This window comes from Euleptes europaea, chromosome 2, assembly GCF_029931775.1.
Source record: "Euleptes europaea isolate rEulEur1 chromosome 2, rEulEur1.hap1, whole genome shotgun sequence".
Classification (NCBI taxonomy): Eukaryota; Metazoa; Chordata; class Lepidosauria; order Squamata; family Sphaerodactylidae; genus Euleptes; species Euleptes europaea.
Genome location: NC_079313.1, coordinates 137620710 through 137641918, shown reverse-complemented (window position 1 = coordinate 137641918; position 21209 = coordinate 137620710). Strand labels below are relative to the sequence as shown.

Below are 21209 nucleotides of genomic sequence, written 5' to 3'. Positions count from 1 at the left end.
GACTTCTTCATTGCAACCCCTCCACTCTGACCCCCGGGGCTCAACTCCCCCCCCCCACAACTCACAGACCTCTTTCTGGTGCCTCCAATCCCTCAGACGCCTCCAACCTTAGGGCATTGTTCCCTACAAGGGGGGCGGCTCTTCACCCTGCTTCCAGGCGCTGTGCCACACCCACACCCAGCCCTACCATTCCACGAGATGGTAACACCTTTGACTCACAGCCCTGGTGTTCGTTTGATTGTATTTTTGGAGCGCCACCCCCCAGGCATGCCCAGCACTTGTGGGGAAGGCTCTGGGCATGGAGCCGGTGATCGGTCAGGGTCTCCCAGCAAGGGAGAAAATGCACGCCTCCCCCAGCCCATCCACTCTCTGCACTGTGTCTTCCGAGCTAAATAAAGAGACTTATTTTGTGCAGATCCGCATGAGTACCTTCAAGGCACAGAAATGGCCAGAGAGGATCTGGCAGCCATTTGCCTCAAGGCAAGGGGGGGGGGGTGTTACTTCTTTCCATGGTTTGGGGGGGGCGATGAAGGACGGGCCAAGAACTTTGGACGGAAGGGGGGCAGTCGAGGGCAGGAGCCTGGAGCCTCTTCCTCCCTCCACCCCTGAGCTCAACCTGCCCCAGGAGAGGTCCAGGCTTATCCTCAGGGCTCATCCAGCCCTGCCTGTGGCCCAGGAGGTGCAGCGCCCGGTACGCACTGCCCTCAAGGAATCTCTTGGCTCAGCAGGTAGCTGCCGGCTTCCCAAGAGCGCGCCCATCCGGCTCCCTTTGCGGAAGGCTTCCTCCTTGAATTTCTCTGCCCCCCCCGTCTCCCTCTTGCCCCCCCTCTTCCTCCTCGCACCAATGCCTATTTTCTCTTTGCTCCCCATATAGTTGGGTCCCTCCCCATTTCAACGGTGGTGTTTTCTTCTCTCCATGGCACCCCCGTCTCTGGATTTTTAAAGAATTGCTAGCAGAGCACGCTTGGGCGAGCTTGTCGACGTAGTGGGGTGGGGTGGGGGGCTGCACTCCAGACCCCCCAAGGGATGGCGGGTGCGAGGGACAGAGGAGAGCCCCACGGCGGCCGGGGAGGGGCCGGGTCCAGTTCGTAAGGATATGGGGCTCCCCTCCCACCCCTCTCAGAGCGGATGCCCCCAGCTGTCTCCTCGTCAGCGGGACGTGATCCTCCGCTCTGCCAGCAGCATCCGCCTTCACCCCAACATGCATTGCTGCCAGCTGCAAAAAGAGCAAATGCAGGATGGGCCAGAGAGTGGGCCTTGCTGGCAGCCGGCAGGGGAGAGCCGGTCCTCCGTAGCAGCCTCTGGAAGGTGTTTACGACCGGCTGCTAATAGTCCGCCCGGCTCTCCGGGGAATCTCTGTGGCTGCCGCCCAAGTCACTTCCAGTAAGAGCAAGAAAAAAAATCCAACAGCCTGCTGCTGGGCCAGGCGGTGCAGATTATATGGTGCAAAGGAGGGGCGGGGGGATATTTTTCCAAGGCTCTGGGGGGGGGAGGGCGTGTAGCAGAAGCAGCCCTCCCAACCTCACCGGGGGGGGGAGGGATGCGCGCAGCGGCTACCCTTCCTGTGAGTAGGAGAGAAGAGCGCTCTCCAAGGGAGGGGGCCGCATGCCGTTCCTTGTGCAGGGAGCCACTTGTAGCCTTCCTTGGCAGAGGCAGGCAGGGGAGGGGGTTCCAGGTGTAGGGCAGCCCCAGATGCGAGGCAGGGCCTTGCCAAACCAACGCGGCCACCTCCGCGCTTTATAATTGCTGGACTCATTGAGCAGTTGCTATGGAAGCCTGGCCTGGGGGGGGGGGGTGCCGGTGGGTGGGGTTCCGAGGCTGGCAGGTCACCACTGTTGGGGGGGCATTTCCCTTGCAGAGACAACAGGGCTGTTTGCATCTCCCTTGGTCTCTGCAGCAGCCAAGGGGGGGGGCTACCTTGGGGGAGGCAGCCCAGACATCTCGGGGATGGAGGGGGAAAAAAGAGACCCAGGTTGCGGGCATCGTGCCTCTCTCCTGGGATGTGCCCCACCGAAGTTTCCGTCCTCGCGATGCCCCTTTAAAACCCATCCCTGCACTCACCTGAAGCAGACTTCTTGACATAACCTCAAAGCTTCTTTCGGTCCCAGCGAAAGGCCGCCGGGCCCTGCCCAACCCCCCTCCCACCCCTCCCTGTACAGGCTCAGCTGTATATATCGGAGAGTAGTTTTATTCAGTTGTGAATACAATAATACTATTTTTGTTAACTGTATGTCTGTATTTATGTGTGTGGGCTGTGCTACCTGTCCTTCTGCGCCCCCCCACCCCAATTAACCTAGTTTTCACAAACAGGGCACCAGTCCCAGCAAATAAGGACGGGAGCCTATAGGAACTGGACGGGGAGCACCGGTGGCCTCCGCTTGCCGGGGGGCCGCCTTGCCCTCTCCGCCCCCCTTTTGATTTAATGTGTGGATGTTGAACCTGCAACCCCCCCACCACCCCCCATTTGTGTTCAGACCCCACCTACGCCCCTTATTAGAGAAAAGCAGTTTGATTTGAAGGTGGAAGTTCAGTTCTTCTAATAAAACTGTGGTGTTTCAAGTTGCATGGCCCGGTCTGGTTCTTGGGGTTCTTTTCCTCACCACAGCGTGACCTCACAGAGCAGAGCCTCTCCTGAAAGCCTGACCCATTTTGGGGGGGAGCAAGATCCGGAAAAGCATCAGCCACAGTAAACGGCAGCAGGGCCTCCCCAGGAATGCAGCAAAACATGACTGTAAATTATCCGGGGTGGGCTGGGGACACTTAAAAATTGGCCCGATGAGGTATGGGAATGTGCCTTCGGGGACGGAATGTCAAAAATCCATTAAAGGGAACAGGAGCAGGGAGGCAGAATCAGTGGCTCCAGCATCAAGTCCTGGAAAGGGAGATTTGGAGGGTTGGGGTGGGTTTATCCAAAGGTCTCCCCGGGCCTTCTCCAGGGGCCCCAGCTCATCAATCACTGGTTCTGAGTTTGCCATGTCATGCCTTCAAACCCCTTCCCTGCCTTCCTGGGAAGCTCCATGTTCAGAGGCAGTAAACCTTTGAATACCAGCACCAGGAGAAGGCCTCGACCACTGTTCCCCATTTGCTGGCCCTCCAAGGCAACTGGTTGGCCACTGTGTGAGACATGACATGGATGCTGGACTAGATGGACCACTGGTCTGATCCAACAGGGCTCTTCCTATGTTCTTATGAAGGCCTCGGCCTGTCTGCCCTGTTGTTGGCCCTCCAGAGGCACTGGTTGGCCACTGGGTGAGACAGGATGCTGGACTAGATGGACCACTGGTCCAATCCAGCAAGGTTCTTATGATGTTCTTATGAAGGCCTCAGCCTCTATGCTCTGTTGTTGGCCCCCCAGAGGAACTGATTGGCCACTGTGTGAGATGGGATGCTGGACTAGATGGACCCTCACTGGTCTGATCCAGCAGGGCTTTTCTGATGTTCTCTGCTGGCTACTCAAGGGAAGGGAGAGCATTGGCCCTGCAGTTGGGTGTGAACATGGCTCTGATGCGAGGGGGGGGGAGACGGCCAGTGGCCCCAGACTCATGTGCCAAGCAGCCCCACCCTGCAATGTCATGGTGCTATGGTCAGTTGTGTGGCACGATGATGATTAAGGCCCCCTCCAGCCCAAGGTGGGGACTTTTGCACACACACACACCCTACAGACGAGCCCCTCCAGTTGCTGGTCACGGTGTTCCACATTAGGGCCAAATGTGAAGTGGTTTCTTTGCTGAGAAAAGGCAAGGGTGAAAACTGCCTAGTCATTATGACAAAAATATGACTCGTCATTTCAAAATATCCTCGGTATTCACTGAACATTATGGCTGGTGAAACCGAAAGAAATGCGGTCCATCCAATTCAAAATCTTTGGAACTCAACTGCTCCGTTTTTACAGCCATCGGAATAGACAGGGTAGTGTATTCTCTCTATCAAAGGGTGACCCAGATGCCTTATGGAAAGTGGAATTCTGTGACCTGTTTTCAAGATAACAAATGTCTGCGTTGTTCACCTCCTGACTTTGGGGGAGCCTGTTCAAACCCTCACTCAATGGGTTGGCACCAGACTAAACTTTCCAGTGGCAGAATGGAACTTCCCAGCCTCCCCTTCCCACTGCAGCCCACTCATCTCCCCAAAATGCTGCTGCTGCTTTCGGAAGGGATGTGTTGAAGACACAAAGCTTAGAGCGAACTGAGAGCACAGATTCTGTGTTCAGGAGAGCCATCAGCCTTGGTTATTAGAATCTGGGGAGGAGGGAGGTGGATGCATCTGTTACAGCCCACCTGAAATGGCTGTTTGAATTTGTACAGGCTGGAGCATAACAGATTGGGAGAGCTGTTGGGAGTCCACACTGGTTATTTGGGGATCTGACGCAGGATCTGTGGTTTTGCTGCCTGTTGTAGCAGTCTGCTTGCTTCCAGTAGGCATCCAATTGATCGGCCACTGCTGGAAAATAGCATGCTGTCACATTGGACTTTGATTTAACCAAACACTGTCCCGTTTATTAAGACAGGAAGCACCGCTCCTGATCCCGGTCCCAGAATCAATCCCTGGCATCTCCCATTAAAAGGGTCTTGAATCAAGGACTTAAAGGTTGTTTAAGCATGCGTACTTTCACTCACGTTCACCCCCAGTCTGTCTCAGTTGTTCCTTGGAGTTATGCATGAGTTTTCTGTCCATTTCTGCCCAGCCCTCGCAATGTCCAGGTCTTCCCATTCCTCTGTTAACCCGATTCTTCCCTCTTCCCTGAGCAAAGCCCGGATGAAATCCCCATGCAGAAGGCAAAGTGCGGGACACGCAAGCTTGGTTTCACTCACAGCCAATTACAAAGCAGCATGTCCAGAGGCGGGGATTGAAATACTTCCTGCTTCCTGGGAGCTCTTTCTGAGCAGAAGAAAAGCTTTTTGAAATTGAGGCTTGGATTTCTCCCTCCCCCTTCCTTTCAGATTGCTCCATTTTTGTTGCTGTTGTTCTTAAAATGCTTTTTATGCAGCAATTGGGTTTTTTGGGGGGATTCTCTCTCACAGTAAACACTACAAAGTAAGCCAATTACAAAGCATTTCAAGGAATGGGGACTTGATTTCAGCTTGGAGACTGCTGGTAAGAACATAAGAACATAACAAAAGCCATGCTGGATCAGACCAAGGTCCATCAAGTCCAGCAGTCTGTTCACACATTGGCCAACCAGGTGCCTCTAAGAAGCCCACAGACAAGACGACTGCAGCAGCATTATGCTGCCTGTGTTCCATTGCACCTAATATAATAGGCATGTTCCTCTGATCCTGGAGAGAATAGGGATGCATCATGACTAGTATCCATGAATACCCCTCTCCTCCATGAACATGTCCACTCCCCTCTGAAAGCCTTCCAAGTTGGCAGCCATCACCACATCCTGGGGCAGGGAGTTCCACAATTTATGCATTGTGTGAAGAAATACTTTCTTTTATCAGTTTTGAATCTGTCACCCTCCAGCTTCGGCAGATGACCCCGTGTTCTAGTATTATGAGAGAGAAAAGCTTCTCCCTGTCCACTCTATCCAAACAATGCATAATTGTTATAGATTCCCAATAGGAAAATATGGGTCCAGCAGCAACGAACCTCAGGTAAAACTCCCATGCATAAATGACCAAAAAGACCTTTTACCTGCAATACTGGAAAGTCACGACCTCTTTGAGTGGCAAAAGCTAGTTAGATGTTCCAAGGGCCAAATGCCAAGAATGCGGTTTTGCGCGTTGGCCAAAGGGACGGACCCAACATAGCAGGAAGAACCTTTGCTCCACAGAGGAATGTGCAAAAGAAAGGGCAGCAGGCAGACTGAATTCCATTTAGTGGTTTATTCTCTGTGTGAATAAGGACAGCTCAGGAGGCAGTGAGTAAGGGAAGGCCATGCCGGGAGCTTGGGAGGATCCCCTCCCTTATCTGGACGGAAACTGCTGGCTGCCGATTCCTAATCGCCCACTACATAATCCAAGACAAGAAAAGGAGGGGTTTGGGGAAAGGCACGCTGGATGGATTCAGGAGGCCAAAGAAGGGTTACCCGACTGGGAGGAAGCTGACCCCGCTTTTCCGTGTGTCTCCTGCCGTCCTGCCCGGAGTCACGTGGACGGCAGCCCAATGCTGGTGAGGGGTCGGGGGTCGGAGAGGGCCCGCCGTTCACTTCTTCCACTCGTTCTTGTCGTAATCCCACTTGGATGACAGTCCCTGCACCGGGTTGACATGCATATCCAGCATCCTTTTCAGCTGCTTGGCCTTCCACTCTTCCTCTAGGGTGTGCGGCTTTGGGGGGAACACTGAGAACACACGGGGGGGGGGAGAGAAAAATTGTTTTTTATATGCCAACTTTCACTACCACTTAAGGGAAACTCAAACTGGCTTACAATCACCTTCCTTTCCCCTCCCCACAACAGACACCCTGTGAGGCAGGTGGGGCTGAGGGAGCTCTAAGAGAGCTGTGACTAGCCCAAGGTCACCCAGCCAGCTTCATGTGGAGGAGTGGGGGAAACAAATCCAGTTCACCAGATTAGAGTCCGCCGCTCATGTGGAGGAGTGGGGGATCAAACCAAGTTCTCCAGATAGGAGTCCACCGCTCCAAATCACCGCTCTTAACTACTATGCTGGCTCTCTACGCTACACAACGCTGGAACCAAGAGAGGAGGGCCCCCCGAAGGAGCTAGCATGAGACCCAGGGCCAAGGGGAGGTTTGCTGTCCCTCCGCTGCAGGGGAACCTCTCCCATGACCCCAGCAGCCAGGCTGTCCTGAGCTGCCTAGCTAGGACGTTCTGGACCCAAGAAACCCGATCCCTGAACACTGCAGCCCAGAGAAAACAGGCATCGTTTCTCCGAACTTGTGCTCGGGCAGAACTTGTCCTGTGGATTTTCCAAGCACCACGAAGAGAAACACCCCCCCCCCAAGAGATGTTCTTGCAGCAAAGCCAAGGAATCGAACTGTCCTTTCTCACTTTCTCCCACCCGCCCCACGCCCCTCGCTTGGCAGATGGGCTGTTATTGCAAATCCAGGAAAACAACTCTGTGGGCATCGGACCAGGACGGGCTCAACAGCGGCCCCTTTGTTCCTCTCCACCCTGATTTTCAGGAGCAGAAGCTGGGTTGTTTACTCCCCGATGGTCCTGGAACATCAGCTGCGGGCAGAGGCCTGGACTGGGGGGACGGGGGGGGGACGGGGGCGGGCTGAGAGGGAGGCGTGTGCGCCCTCTGCTGGAGACCATGCAATTTCCCTACTGGTCCTTAGCCCTGCAAAATCTGATGCTCTGGGAATGGCTTTGCACGCCTCCCCCTATTTCCACAAGCAGCGGTTGCGATGCGAGCTGATTATTTCCTAGCGGTTTTGGCAGGACGGCGAAGGCTTCGTAATGCTCAGGACTGGGGAGAGATTACAGCGTCCCACATCCTGCTCATTTGTGGCCCATTCGTGTTTGGAACATGAGGCATAGGTCTGACTGGTCCATGGCAAAAGCCATAACAGAACTGAAAGTGGCCCACAACGGTGACGGGAAGTGCTGTCAAGTCGCAGCCGACTCATGGCGACCCCATAGGGTTTTCAAGGCCAGAGACGAACAGAGGTGGTTTGCCACTGCCTGCCTCTGTGGAGCAACCCTGGATTTCCTTGGTGGCTTCCCATCCAAGTACTAACCAAGGCCAACGCTGCTTAGCTTCCAAGATCAGACTAGCCTGGCCATTCAGGTCAGGGCAGATGACCAGAGGTGGTTCCTCAGTGGAACAGGCTTCCTCGGGAGGTGGTAAGCGCTCCTTCCCTGGAGGTTTTTAAGAAGAGATTAGATGGCCATCTGTCAGCAATGCTGATTCTATGACCTTAAGCAGTTGATGAGAGGGAGGGCATCTTGGCCATCTTCTGGGCATGAAGTAGGGGTCCCACACTGGGGGTGTGGGGGGGAGATAGTTGTGAATTTCCTGCATTGTGCAGGGGGTTGGACTAGATGACCCTGGTGGTACCTTCCAACTCTATGATTTGCCACTGACTGGCTATGCATAGCAACCAAAGACTTCCTTGGAGGTCTTCCATCCAAGCACTAACCAACCCTGCTTAGCTTCTGAGATATAGTGAGACTGGGGCCACCCAGGCCAGGGCAGGTGAACAGAGGTGGTTGGCCATTGCCTGCCTCTGCGTAGCAACCCTGGGACATCCTTGGTGGTCTCCCTTCCGAGCACCAACCAGGGCTGACCCTGCTTTGCTTCCAAGATCTGACGAGATCAGGCTAGCCTGGACCATCCAGTCCAGGGCAGCCCAGAACAGGGAAACCAAAATTAACAAGTAGTTGGCCCATCTTCTATAAAAGAAAAGGTTCTTTAGTTTATTTTAAAAAGTATTGTAAAAGGTTGAACAGCCACTGCAGCACACCGAATGAGCCAGATTGGCGTAGTGATTGGAATGTTAGTCTAGGATGTTGGAGAACCGGGTTCGAATCCCCACTCTGCTGCAGAAGCTTGCAGGGTGACCTTGGGCCAGTCACATGCTCTCAGCCTGACCTACCTCACAAGATTGTTGTTGTATGTATGTGAATCCTTGCGGGTGCGTGTATTTATGCTCCCTCGTTGTTATTTTACTATGCCAATAAAGGTGTCTGAATCTGGATTGTTGTTGTGAAGATAAAACAGGAAGGGAGAACAATGCTGTAAGCTACTATGGGTCCACTTTGGGGAAGAAATAGTTAAATAAATAAAATAGAATGGTCTGTATCACTTCAGACTACCAGTGGGGTGCGATCACATTTTTCAATATTCTGCTGATGGCCACCTCCCAATACCTAAATGGATGCCATACAGAGGCCAGGGAGGACATGTTTTCAGTCATGTTGGGTGACAGGACACGGACTAAGGAATATAAACTTAGCAAAGGGGAATATGACTAAATTTGAGAAAGAACTTCCTGACGGTGAGGTGCATTCAACATTGGAACAGTCTGCTTCGTGAGGTGGTGGATTCTTCATCATGAGAAGTTTTTAAGTATCGACTGGATACCTGCTTGTTGGGCATATTATAGTTGTAGTTCCAGCACTGGAAGGGGGTTGGACTAGATGACCCTGGTGGCCCCTTCTCACGCTGAAATTAATTAAATAAATAAACTCCTAGGTGTAGAAAGCTAGCACATCAGCACATGCTAGTTTTCTACTTACAATGACATTTAGAAAGCATTCAAAAACCATGTGAAGTTCATTCTACCTCATTCAGTAGTGTTCGTAGATCTAGCCTCAGTGGTCGCAGGGATCTAACAAAAAGCTGTGGAAAGAGTGACTAAAGATGTGGGTCACCCAACGACATTAACTGCAGGAGATCTAGATCCCTTAGCCCAAGATGGTCTGTATCACTTCAGACTACCAGTGGCACGGGGTCATATTTTTCCATACTCTTGATATATTTTTTAAACATGACTGCCACCTTCCAGAATTTGAGGACTTAGCAGCAAGGAGCCCTTTCTGGGGCCAAGGCCAGTGATTGCACAGTTCCAAGGGATCACCTTAGCCCCCAAGACCCCGGGTGGTATGCATTTACACAGCCCAGCAGGCTAGTTATCTTATCATGTCCCATCCAATGACAAAGCTACAGTCTGTTGCTCCAGCAGGGTCTGGGGAGAAGGGAAGAGAGAGTAAGGAAGGAGGAAGATTCTGGGCCTTGAATCACTGTGCAGCAGAGGAAATCCGGGAAGGTTTTCCTCTGCTTGATATATGAGGGTAGGGGAAGCTGTGCCTCCTGGAATACCCGCTCCTGCATAGCTGTTAAGAAGACAAGAGATACATCCTTTTCCTCCTTCACTTCTGAGGGTGATATAGACCATTTTATTTATTTAAGGACTGGTTCTCCTCCCACTGTCCCAGCAAGTGCTTGAGTGGCACAATTAAGAGGACGCCAGTGCACCACAGTGGTTCAGCTCGCCCCTACCAATCAATGGTATGGGAGGATACAGGTCTCAGTTCCTGGGACTGAACCCTGGCCAGCTGGGGAAGCAGGGATTCCACTTGGGCAGAAGACAATGGGTGTCCCTTACTTGGAGCAATGGTGTGGGAGACAATGGGCCTCGGTTCCTGGGCCTATAACCTCGCCAGCTGGGGCTGCAAGGATTCAGCTTGGGCAGGAGACTATGAGTGTCCCTTACCTAGGGCAAAAATGTACCCTAAACCAGTGGTGTCAAACTCATTTGTTACTAAGGCCAGATATGACATAAATGTCACTTGGTCAGGATGGGCCATGCCTCGCCAGCCCAGATTGGGACTAGAAGGGATGGCTGGTTCGTAGGCCAAATAAGAGCTCTCAAGGGGCCAGATCTGGTCCTTGGGCCTTATGTTTGACACCCCTGCCCTAAACCATCCCTTTTGTTTTGTGAGCTGAGACTACACAATTGCCACCTTCCAGGCAGGCCAAACCCAACAGGTGAAGAAGGCCCTGGGACAGCAATACTGCAGTGTAGGGGAGCAGCACATGTTGGATTTCTGCCTGTCATGCACCCTGGACCCCACCAGGCAGTGGCATCAGCTGTTGTAACAACTCAACCAGAGCTTTCCATTTCTGCTCGCACCCCCTTTCCATACCAAAGATTCGCTGCCACCAGACAATTAGTCCCGTGATGCCGAAAAACATGAAGGCGGCTCCCACCACGGTCTTCCATTCATTGGATGGCTTGTTAATCTCTGCAAAACTCTGGTGGAACTTCAGCCGGTACACTGTAAGAGAAGGGTGAGGATCCATGTCAAGCACCCACCCTGGTAAGGCTCCCTACTCCCCGAACTATGGGTGGATTCTGCTGCGCCTGCCAGCCATACAGTGTCCCACCACTTCATTACTCAATGCTGGCACAATGTGCCACTCAGGACAGAGACAATGCTCTTGATTACCCAGAGGGGGCAGCCCCTGTCCAACACAAAAGCCTTTCCCCCTAAGAACCATAAGATGTTCCCTTGGGAAACCAGCTGGGGCTGCAGGGATTGAGAAACACTGTCTTCAGCACTAGCCCGGCTCCTGCAGTATATGATTCCCTTGTGTTGGCAAGTACCTGGAGCACAGCCAAGGCCAAATGGTAACACCCTAGTGAGAAATGAGGCTGTTGAGTGGAACTCCCGCAGGGTACCGGGTCAGGTAGGAGGAAGAGGGGGCTCACTCCATCTTTTGGGGTCATTTCTGCCCCCCTACTAGTTTAGGTTCTCTCAAATACCCCACCCTTTGGCTTGGCAACCACCCCTTACACGGCAGATTTCAGCATGTGAGCTGAAGCGCTGGATTAGCCACAGGTTTGTGGGCAGCCTTCACCACACCTGCCCTCATGGGAATCGCTGTGACAAGAGCAAGCGGGCACTCTGCGCGCGTGCACAAATTCACTCTGTCACTCCTCCCGTGGCGCACACTCTGCTTTCCATGAGTGCCTGCAGGTTTCCTTTCTCTCCCACTCCCCCACAGAGCTTCCTGGACCCTGGGTCTGCCCCCTAAGCTTACCCTTGACTGGAGTGTCTCCTCCCCTCTCCCTCTTCCATGCCCCTCCCCAATATCCATTTCTTTACCAAAGATTTCCCAGGACCGTCCTGGCCTCCCCCTGAAGGGCTCCTTGCATATTGTCCCATTTCTACATGCTGTGTGATGTGTGTCTTTCTTCACGGTCAGCATAAGAAACTTGCCCCTCCTCAAATAAGTAGTTGCTTTACTTGTGGAGCTAACTGGGCCCCAGCATAGCCCCTGGCCCCTCCCATCCCTATGAGGTCACCCAATCCGCCCACTTTGGCTTCTACATACAGGCCACCTTCTCCTCATCGCTCAGCTCCTTCCAGGATCCCTTTTCCTTCTCCTTCAGGCTCTTCTGGGAGGCATCCAGCTCCTTGCGATAGGGGACATCGGGAAGGGGGTAGGTGCGCTTGTCGTAATACCTGGGCACTGAGAAATCTTCTGCAGCAATCACTAAGGAGAGAGAGAGAAGGCACAGCGAAGGACCTCAGTAGGGCTCTGTAGATTGACTGTAGGGCAGGAAAAGGATACCACTAACTGCAGAACCTGGGAGGGGCCATGGCTCAGTAGTAGAGCATCTGCTTGGCATGCAGAAGGCCCCAGGTTCAATCCCCAGCATCTCTAGTTAAACAGACTAGGCAAGTAGGTGATGTGAAAGACCTCAGCCTAAGACTCTGGAGAGCCGCTGCTGGTCTGAGTAGACAGTACTGACTTTGATGGACCAAGGGTCTGATTCAGTGTAAGGCAGCTTCATGTGTCTCAGAACCCTGTGTACTGCCTTTATAGATACTTATGTGGAACAAAAATGGTTAAGTACAGAGACTTCTGCCATGATTAATTTTGGGGAGAGTCTGTGGGTCAGTGATAGAGCACCAGGCAAGTAGCTGATGTAAAAGGCCCCCTGCCTGAGACCCTTGAGAGCTGCTGCCTGTCTGAGTAGACAATACTGACTTTGATGGACTCAGGGTCTGATTCAGTAGAAGGTAGCTTCATGTGTTCAATTCATTTCCACAGAATTAGGAGCCAAATTGTGCATGACCAGACCCCTAGACATAATTGTAACAGGGGAAATAAGCCACGTCAGGCTGGCTTCATATGGGTTATGGGGCAGACTGGCCATTAAGGCCACAGGGGAAAGTCCTGGTAAGCCAATGGCCTGACTGCTGCCTCCTCCCACTGGGGCCAACCGGACCCAGGGTTCACTCCCCTGCCAGAGCCACTGCAGCCCCCCCACATCTTTCCCAGGAGGGAAAAAAATCCAGGCATAATACAGGAAGCTGCCTGCTTTCCTTAGGGCATGTATTTCCAGTAAAGAAACTGGTGAGGGGTCTGGAGACCAAGTCCTTTGAGGAAAGGTTGAAGGAGCTGGGTAGGTTTAGCCTGAAGAAGAGAAGACTAAGAATCATAGAATCGTAGAGTTGGAAGGAACCACCAGGGTCATCTAGTCCAACCCCCTGCACAATGCGGGAAATTAACAACAACTTCTCCCCTACATCCCCAGTGACCCCAACCCTCCCCCCACCATGCAGGATCCCACAATCAAAGCACTCCCGACAGATGGCCATCTAGCCTCTGCTTAAAGACCTCCAAAGATGGGGACTCCACCACCCTCCGAGGCAGTGCATTCCACCGCAGAACAGCCCTCACCTCAAGAGGTAGTATGATAACCATCTTCAAATACTTGAAGGGCTGTCATATAGAGGATGGGGCCGAGTTGTTTTCTGTTGCTCCAGAAAGTCGGACCAGAACCAATGGCTTGAAATTAAATCAAAAGAGTTTCCGTCTAGACATTAGGAAGAACTTCCTGACTGTCAGAGTGGTTCCTTAGTGGAACAGGCTTCCTTGGGAGGTGGTGGGCTCTCCTTCTTTGGAGGTTTTTAAGTAGAGGCTAGATGGCCATCTGTCAGCACTGATTCTGTGAACTTAGGGAGATCATGAGAGGGAGGGGAGGAAAGGTTGCGTCAGTGCTTGGTTTTCGTTGGCCCTTTCGTATATGCCCAGGGTAATGCGGATCGCTACTTTGGGGTCAGGAAGCAATTTTCCTCAAGACCACATTGGCCAGGGATCCTGGAGGGTTTTTTCCCATCTTCTGGGCATGGAGTAGCGGTGCGTGTGCGGGGAGGTGTGAATTTCCTGCATTGTGCAGGGGGTTGGACTAGATGACCTGGAGGTCCCTTTCACCTCTATGATTCTATGATTCTATGAAATGGTGTAGTTGCAAAGAGTTCATTTCCCCTTCTTCCCCAGCACTGTGTTCCCAGTCCTGCGCACCTGATTTTTGCAGCTCAAATATGCAATGGGGAATGGAGCTCCAACTTCATGTACAGTTTGCCCTTTATAAAAGAGGCAAACTCTTGGAGGAGAATTCTCTCAATGGCTTTTATGTAAAGTAGCTAAACATACTAGCGCTAAGAAGGAATCACAAAGGAAGGGCCAATGGAAATGCTTCTCTTCTCTCCGGCTTTTTGTTTCTTTCTTGGCTTTCTTTTCCGCTTAGGAGTTTTGTTTGTATCTTGAGCCTTTTACAGTTATCATTGTGCTGGTCTAATGGGCTTTAATAGCTTTTTAGCTGCTGTTTTTACCCGGGGGTATACTGGTATCACAGCTGTCCTGTTTTGTAGCTGCAGATTGTTTTTAAATTGCTCTCTCTTCTGGTCTTCCGGGTAAGCTGTCTCAAAGAACTTCTGAGAAAGGGAGGGGGCAGGAGAAATTCACTGAAATAGCCAATAACTCCATCCTTGCTTCGAAGGCATCAGGCTGGTCAATCGTGGAAACTGGATGCTGCCATGGGGGGGTGGCTTTGGTGACTGACCCAGCAGAGAGCCAGATGCCTCCCCAGACTGGGACTCTGTCCAAACCAAAGCCTCCCCCAGGCAGTTAGATGGAGCGATCGTTAGCTGGCAGAGTCCAATTTGTGGTGGGCTGAAAATTTTTAAAAATGCAATAAAAATATCAGACATAAACAGCTGGTTTAGGACTGGTTGTGGGGCCTCCTTAGCTTGGACCACACGCTGTGAGTTCCCATGTTGGGAATTTGACCCACTGCTGGTGGTAGAGCAAAGAGCCATCAGGTCACAGCCGATTTATGGCAACTCCATGGGGTTTTCAAAGCAAGAGAGGAACAGAGGGGGTTTGCCATTGCCTGCCTCTGCATAGCGACTCTGGACTTCCTGGGTGGTCTCCCATCCAAAAACTAACCAGTCTGACCCAGCTTAGCTTCTGAGATCTGATGAAATTGGGCCATCCAGGTCAGGGCAGACAAACAGAGGTGATTTGCCACTGCCTGCCTCTGCATAGCAACACTGGGCTTCTTCAGTGGTCACCCATCCAAGAGAGCCAGGGTGGTGTAGTGATTAAGAGTGGTGGGTTGGAGCGGTGGACTCTGCTCTGGAGAACCGGGTTTGATTCCCCACTCCTCCACATGAGCGGCCGGAGGCTAATCTGGGGAACTGGATTTGTTTCCCCACTCCTACACATGAAGCCAGCTGGGTGACCTTGGGCTAGTCACAGCTCTCTCAGCCCCACCTACCTCACAGGGTGTCTGTTGTGGGGAGGGAAGGCGATTGTAAGCCAGTTTGAGTCTCCCTTAAGTGGTAGAGAAAGTCAGCATATAAAAACCAGCTCTTCTTCTTCTTACCAGGACAAAACCCTGCTTAGCTTTCGAGACTTGACGAGATTGACCAAGCCTGGGTCATCCAGATCAGGGCAGATAAACAGAAGTGGTTTGCCATTGCCTGCCTCTGTGTCGTGACTCTGGACTTCCTCAGTGGTCTCCCACCCAAGTATTAAACACTGTTTCGTTTCCAAGATCTGACAAGACCAGGCTAGTTCAAGCTGAAGGTCACCCATCATTTCGCCACTGAGGAACTGAGGCAGGAGGGAGCGGGATGGAATGAGCCCATGGTAGAACTTGAACCCAGACCTCCCAAGGTCATCATTCTTGTACTGGACCTCAATAGAGCAGCAAAGCTTTTTGAGGCACTGATAGGAGAGGCCACAGCTGGGAGGCGCCTTCGGCTCCGTGTCCCAGAGCTCAGCCCCAGGTCCTCTTCTAGGCAATAAAGTATTATCGATCTGGAGACAACATCCCATTCCCTCATGAACACAGGAAGCTGCCTGATACTGAATCAGACCCTTGGTCCATCGAGGTCAGTATTGTCTACTCAGACCAGCAGCGGCTCTCCAGGGAGAGAGATCTTTCACCCCACCTTCTTGCTTAGTCCCTTTATTTACTGGAGATGCCAGGGATTGAACCTGGGACCTTCCGCATGCCAAATAGATGCTTTGCCACTGAGCCACTGGCCCCTCCCTAAGTACACACATGAAGCTGCCTTCTACTGAATTGGACCCTTGGTCCATCGAGGTCAGTACTGTCTACTCAGACTGGCAGCGGCTCTCCAGGGTCTCAGGCAGGGGTCTTTCAAATCACCTCCTGCCAGACCTTTTTAACTAGAGATGCCGGGGATTGAACCTGGGACCTTCTACATGCCAAGCAAATGCTCTGCCATTGGCAGTGGCTCTCCAAGGTCTCTGTTCGATGTCTTTCGCATCACGTGAGCGCAGATGAAGCTGCCTTATACGGAATCAGACCCTTGGTCCATTAAGGTCAGGATTTTCCACTCAGACCAGCAGAGGCTGCCCAGAGTCTCATATCTTACCCTGCCGGCGCTCAGTGGAGCCCAGCCGAACTCTGGCAGCCTCTTGTGGCCATTGGAGGAAGAGCAACTCGGCCCAGCCTTGCTGTTGAAAAACGGCGTGGTCCGGGGGGAAGGGGTGACCTTGGGAGGGTCCCAGAGTATTTCTACCAGTTCTGCTCAAAGCACCCTTCAGACTCCCTGCTGGCACTTGGGAAGGGCTTAAAGTCAAGTATCACACACGAGACATGGGCAAGACTTGGGTCCAGTAGCACCGACGAGATTTCCAGGGTTTCGTGAGTAGGGTTGCCAACCTCCAAGTACTGGAGAATAAGTTTACAAGAATAGCAAAAATCTTATTGCCACACTTTGGAGTATCCTTCGAGGAACTAGTGAACTAGCCTAATGATGCATTAGGTAGAGGAATATGGTGAAATTAATTCGGAAACATAAAAGTAGATTTGGGGCTGAAGAAAAGACTGTGAAACGGCCGTCCCCCCTTTTTTTCCAATTACTTGTATTATTGGGATTACTTGAACTGTACACCATTTACTGGATTATTTTGAGAACTTATTTTTCTTTATCAAGAAGAACATACACCAAGAAGACTATTTTGTTGCATAGAGACTGCATCATACATGCTTTGTATATACTGTATATATTAGCAGAATAGTAGTTCATGTTTATGTATTCCATCATTGTTTTGTCATTAATGTCTAAGCACTCAATAAGATTTTTGCTATTCTTGTAAACTTATTCTCCTATGCTGTTTTCCTAACCTATTCGGTACAGGCACAGAGGTGCCCCTTTCTTCTGTATTGTAACCTCCAGGTACTAGCTGGAGATCTCCTGCTATTACAACTGATCTCCAGCTGATAGAGATCATTTCACCTGGAGAAAATGGCCGCTTTGGCAATTGGACTCTATGGCATTGAAGTCCCTCCCCTCTCCAAACCCCGCCCTCCTCAGGCTCCACCCCAAAACCCTCCCATCGGTGGGGAAGAGGGACCTGGCAACCCTATTCATGAGTCAGGTATAGGGTTTGAGATTGCCAGGTCCCCCCAGGCCACCTGGAGGGAACAGGAGGCTAGGGTTGCCAGAACAGATTGTGAAACTCCTAGGGATTTGGGGATGGAGCCTGGTGAGGGCAGGGACCTCAGTGGGGTACAATGCCACACAGTCCACCCTCCACAGCATCCATTTTCTCCAGAGGAACTGATCTCTGCCATCTGGAGATGAGCTGTAATTGCGGGGATCCCCAGGTCCCACCTGGTGGCATCCCTAATAGGGTTGCCAACTCTAGGTTGGAAAACTCCTTGAGATTTGGGAGCAGAGCCTGAGGATTGTGGAATTTGAAATGGGGGAGAGATCTCAGCAAGGCATAATGTCCATACAGGCCACCCTCCAAAGCAGCCATTTTCTCTAGGGGAACTGATCCCTGTAGTCTGGAGATCAGCGGTAATTCAGGGAGATCTCCAGTCCCTACCTGGTGGTTGGCAACCCTAGTGAGGTATCTGATGAAGGGAGCATCGACTCTCACAATTTTATACCACCAAAATCTTATGGGTCAATAAAAGGTGGATTTTGCAGATGTGCTCATTGAGGGTTCAGATTGGCCTCCCAGTTGGGGGCATAGATTGACAAAAGTGGAAACACCGGCTTGTGTTCAGTTGTACCCTGCTTCTGAGAGACAGCATTTTCATCAATGGGCGAAAACGCACGGTCGCTTTAGCCCCCTTTATTCCCTGTTTCAGCCAGGATTCAGCCAGGATCGAACACATTGACAGCCGCACACTCTTAGGGCCAGGGACCACCAGTAAGGTGCTGTCAGATGACCGTAGAGATATTCAAGGGGTATACCAGGAGAGGCAGTCCCGAAGATATGAAGGGTCTGCCCTGGCTAATGGGAGACCACCAAGGATGTCCAGAGTCACTCTGTGGAGGCAAGCAGCGGCAAACCACTGCTGTTAATCTGCCCTGACCCAGATGACCCAGGCTAGCCTTAGCCTGATCTTGTCGGCTCTCAGCTGCTAAGCTGGGCCAGCCCTGGTTGGTGTTGGGTGAGAAACCACCAAGGAAGTCCAGGGTCGCTATGCTAAGGCAGACAATGGCAAACCACCTCTGTTCATCTGCCCTGACCTGGATGGCCCAGACTTAACTGGATCAGGTAGCCTGATCTCATCAGATCTTGGAAGCTAAGGAGGGTGTTCCCTAGAGGGGAGACCACCAAGGAAGTCCAGGGCCTCTATGCAGAGGCAGGCAAATGGCAAACCACCACTGCTCGTCTCTTGCCTTGAAAACCCTACAGGGTTGCTCTAAGTCAGCTGCAACTTGACAGCACTTTCCATGACCATTGCCAAATCTAAAGTTGCCGACCGCAAGGCGGGGCCTGAAGTTCTCCTGATCTGCAGCCATCACCACATCCTGGGGCAGGGAGTTCCACAATTTCATCAGTCAGAACTGTGCCAGATGCCAATTCATTGCTGGGATTTTGACTTTGGAAGCTTTAAGCAAGGTATTCGAAGGGCTGTGTGCTCCGATGCATCCCTGCACTTCAGTTCACATAATCAACTGCAATCCTGATTTGCTCTCCCCGCCCCCTCAACTACCGAGGCTGGCATGAAAACAGCAGGGCTTTCTCAGTGGTGGCCCCTTGTCTGCGAAACACACTGCCCTCAGCCATTCTTCAGGCATCCATTTTGTTTGGATTTGTCAGTACCAGGTGAAGACGTATTTGGCAGCATGCATGACAAAGAGGTGTAAAAATGCCCTCCTCCCCATGGTAGAGGTAGCAGCAAGTGATGTGAATCCAGGAAACGAACACCACCCCCCACCCCGCAGCCCTCTCCTCATGTTGCTGGCTGCTGCCGTTCCCCCATCCCTTCTCCCCAATTGTGTCTGCGCAAAAGCACAGATGCAACAGCTGCTCTGTAATTGTCCCTTCTGAACCAGATCAAAGGACATATTTCTTTGATCCAGCTTAAAGGGGGAAATCCCAGGAGGCCCTGGGGTCATGCTCCCATTTAAGGGGAGGGGGGCATTTAAGGGGGCGGGCTTCTATGCACAGCCTTGTTTCCCTTGGTCCTTCTGGTGTGTCCCCCGCAAATCCTCCTTGCACACCCCAATCTTCTGTGAATTGTATGTGATTTCCCTTCAGTGTATATTCAGTGTCTGACCTGAGGTCAGATGTTGACTTCTGTTGCCCAAGAAGGTCGGACCAGAACCAAGGGGTTGAAATTAAATCAAAAGGGTTTACATCTAGACATTAGGAAGAACTTTCTAACAGTCAGAGTGGTTCCTCAGTGGATCAGGCTTCCTCGGGAGGTGGTGAGCTCTCCTTCCCTGGAGGTTTTTAAGTAGAGGCTAGATGGCCATCTGTCAGCAATGCTGATTCTATGATCTTAGGCAGATGATGAGAGGGAGGGCATCTTGGCCATCTTGTGAGCATGGAGTAGGGGTCGCTGGGGGTTTGTGGGGGGGAGGTAGTTGTGAATTTCCTGCATTATGCAGGGGGTTGGACTAGATGACCCTTGTGATCCCTTCCAACTGTACGATTCTATGATTCAAATTGCCCGTTGCCCACATGCTGGCTGTTTTGAGATGGCTATTTTGCCTTTTTTAAAAAACTTTAAATATTATTTCTGGGTTTTTTTCCAGTGTTGCTTTTAGTTAATTTTAAGCGGTTGCCGTTCCTGATCTTCGGGGTTAAGGATAATTAGTACATTACATATGGTATATTATTGCATCTATAGCCTGCCCAAGAGCTTTGGGAGCAGTGTGGTGGGAGAGAAATGTTTTAAATACATAAATAACCCAGCAGGAGATTTAGTAAAACCATGTTCCATATGTTTAGTAAAGCACCATATCAGTCTGGCCTACTATGTATTCCTCGACCTCAGAAATGGGAGATTCCAATCTCTATGGCATTATACCCCTCCCTCCTCAGGCCCAACCCCCAAATCTGCAAGAATTGCCCAATCGGGAGTTGGCAACCATTGCCAACATTGTCCATACCCTGAGAAACTGGGTACCCAAAGGTTGGGTGGAAAAGAACTCAATTATACTATGAAATATATTTATTATAATAAAGCACTTATGCAGATATTAAAAACAAGCCTATATGGCAACAAATATAAGGTTGATAGTGTAAAACCAGATGCCAAACGCGTTTTGGCCCTCAGGCCTTCATCAGTATGGGGGGGGGAGAAGAAGAAGAAGAGGAGGAGGAGGTTGGTTTTTTATATGCCGACTTTCTCTACCACTTTAAAGAAGAATCAAATCGGCTTACAATCACCTTCCCTTCCTCTCCCCACAACAGACGCCCTGTGAGGTAGGTGGGGCTGAGAGAGCTGTGACTAGCCCAAGGTCACCCAGCTGGCTTCATGTGTAGGAGTAGGGAAACCAACCCGATTCACCAGATTAGCCTCCGCCACTCATGTGGAGGAGTGGGGAATCAAACCCGGTTCTCCAGATCAGAGTCCACCGCTCCAAACCACGGCTCTTAACCACTACACCATGCTGGCTCTCCATACACATTAATCAACAGGTAAAACAATTTTGTAACAGCCCAGGTATGTATTTAAGGATGTATTCCAAATGATCTCTGTGCCTATGATGTCAGATTGTTATTAAAACATGTTTTAAAGTGTAAAGGAACACAAATGTGGAATACAGTCTGAATATTTCTTTCTGGACTGGGCTGACCTTACATACAAGGTGTGCATAACAGTATCAACCCAACAGGAGGGGGCTTCACTTACCGTCTCCTCCGTGTCCATGGGCTGCTCGGACACTCGCCACACCCAGGATCCCTCTTCTGGCCAAGATGCCCGCACGCAAGGTTGGCAGCGACAACATCTGGCGGGCCAGAGCAGAGACAGGAGCCGGTCACCCGAGGGACACTCGAACACATGAAGCTGCCTTATGCTGAATCAGACCATCAGTCCCATCAAGGTTGGTATTGTCTACTCAGACTGGCAGCAGTTCTCCAGGGTCTCAGGCTGAGGTCTTTCACATCACCTACCTGCCTAGTCCCTTTAACTGGAGATGCCGGGGACTGAACCTGGGACCTTCTGCATGCCAAGCAGATGCTCTACCACTGAGCCACAGCCCCTCCCC

The 21209-nt window shown here is 51.5% G+C and overlaps 1 protein-coding gene across 1 annotated transcript; it reads right to left on the bottom strand.

Annotated features, from left to right (window-relative positions):
- Positions 1-6131: 6131 nt before the first annotated feature.
- LOC130472689 (cytochrome c oxidase subunit 4 isoform 1, mitochondrial) lies at positions 6132-20948 on the bottom strand. The gene is made up of 4 exons (XM_056844097.1): positions 20852-20948; positions 11749-11910; positions 10557-10688; positions 6132-6284 (listed from the first exon to the last, which is right to left on the bottom strand). The coding sequence occupies exons 1-4, from the start codon at positions 20946-20948 to the stop codon at positions 6148-6150; spliced, it is 528 nt and encodes a 175-aa protein (XP_056700075.1). The 3' UTR covers positions 6132-6147.
- Between the last annotated feature and the right edge of the window lie 261 nt (positions 20949-21209).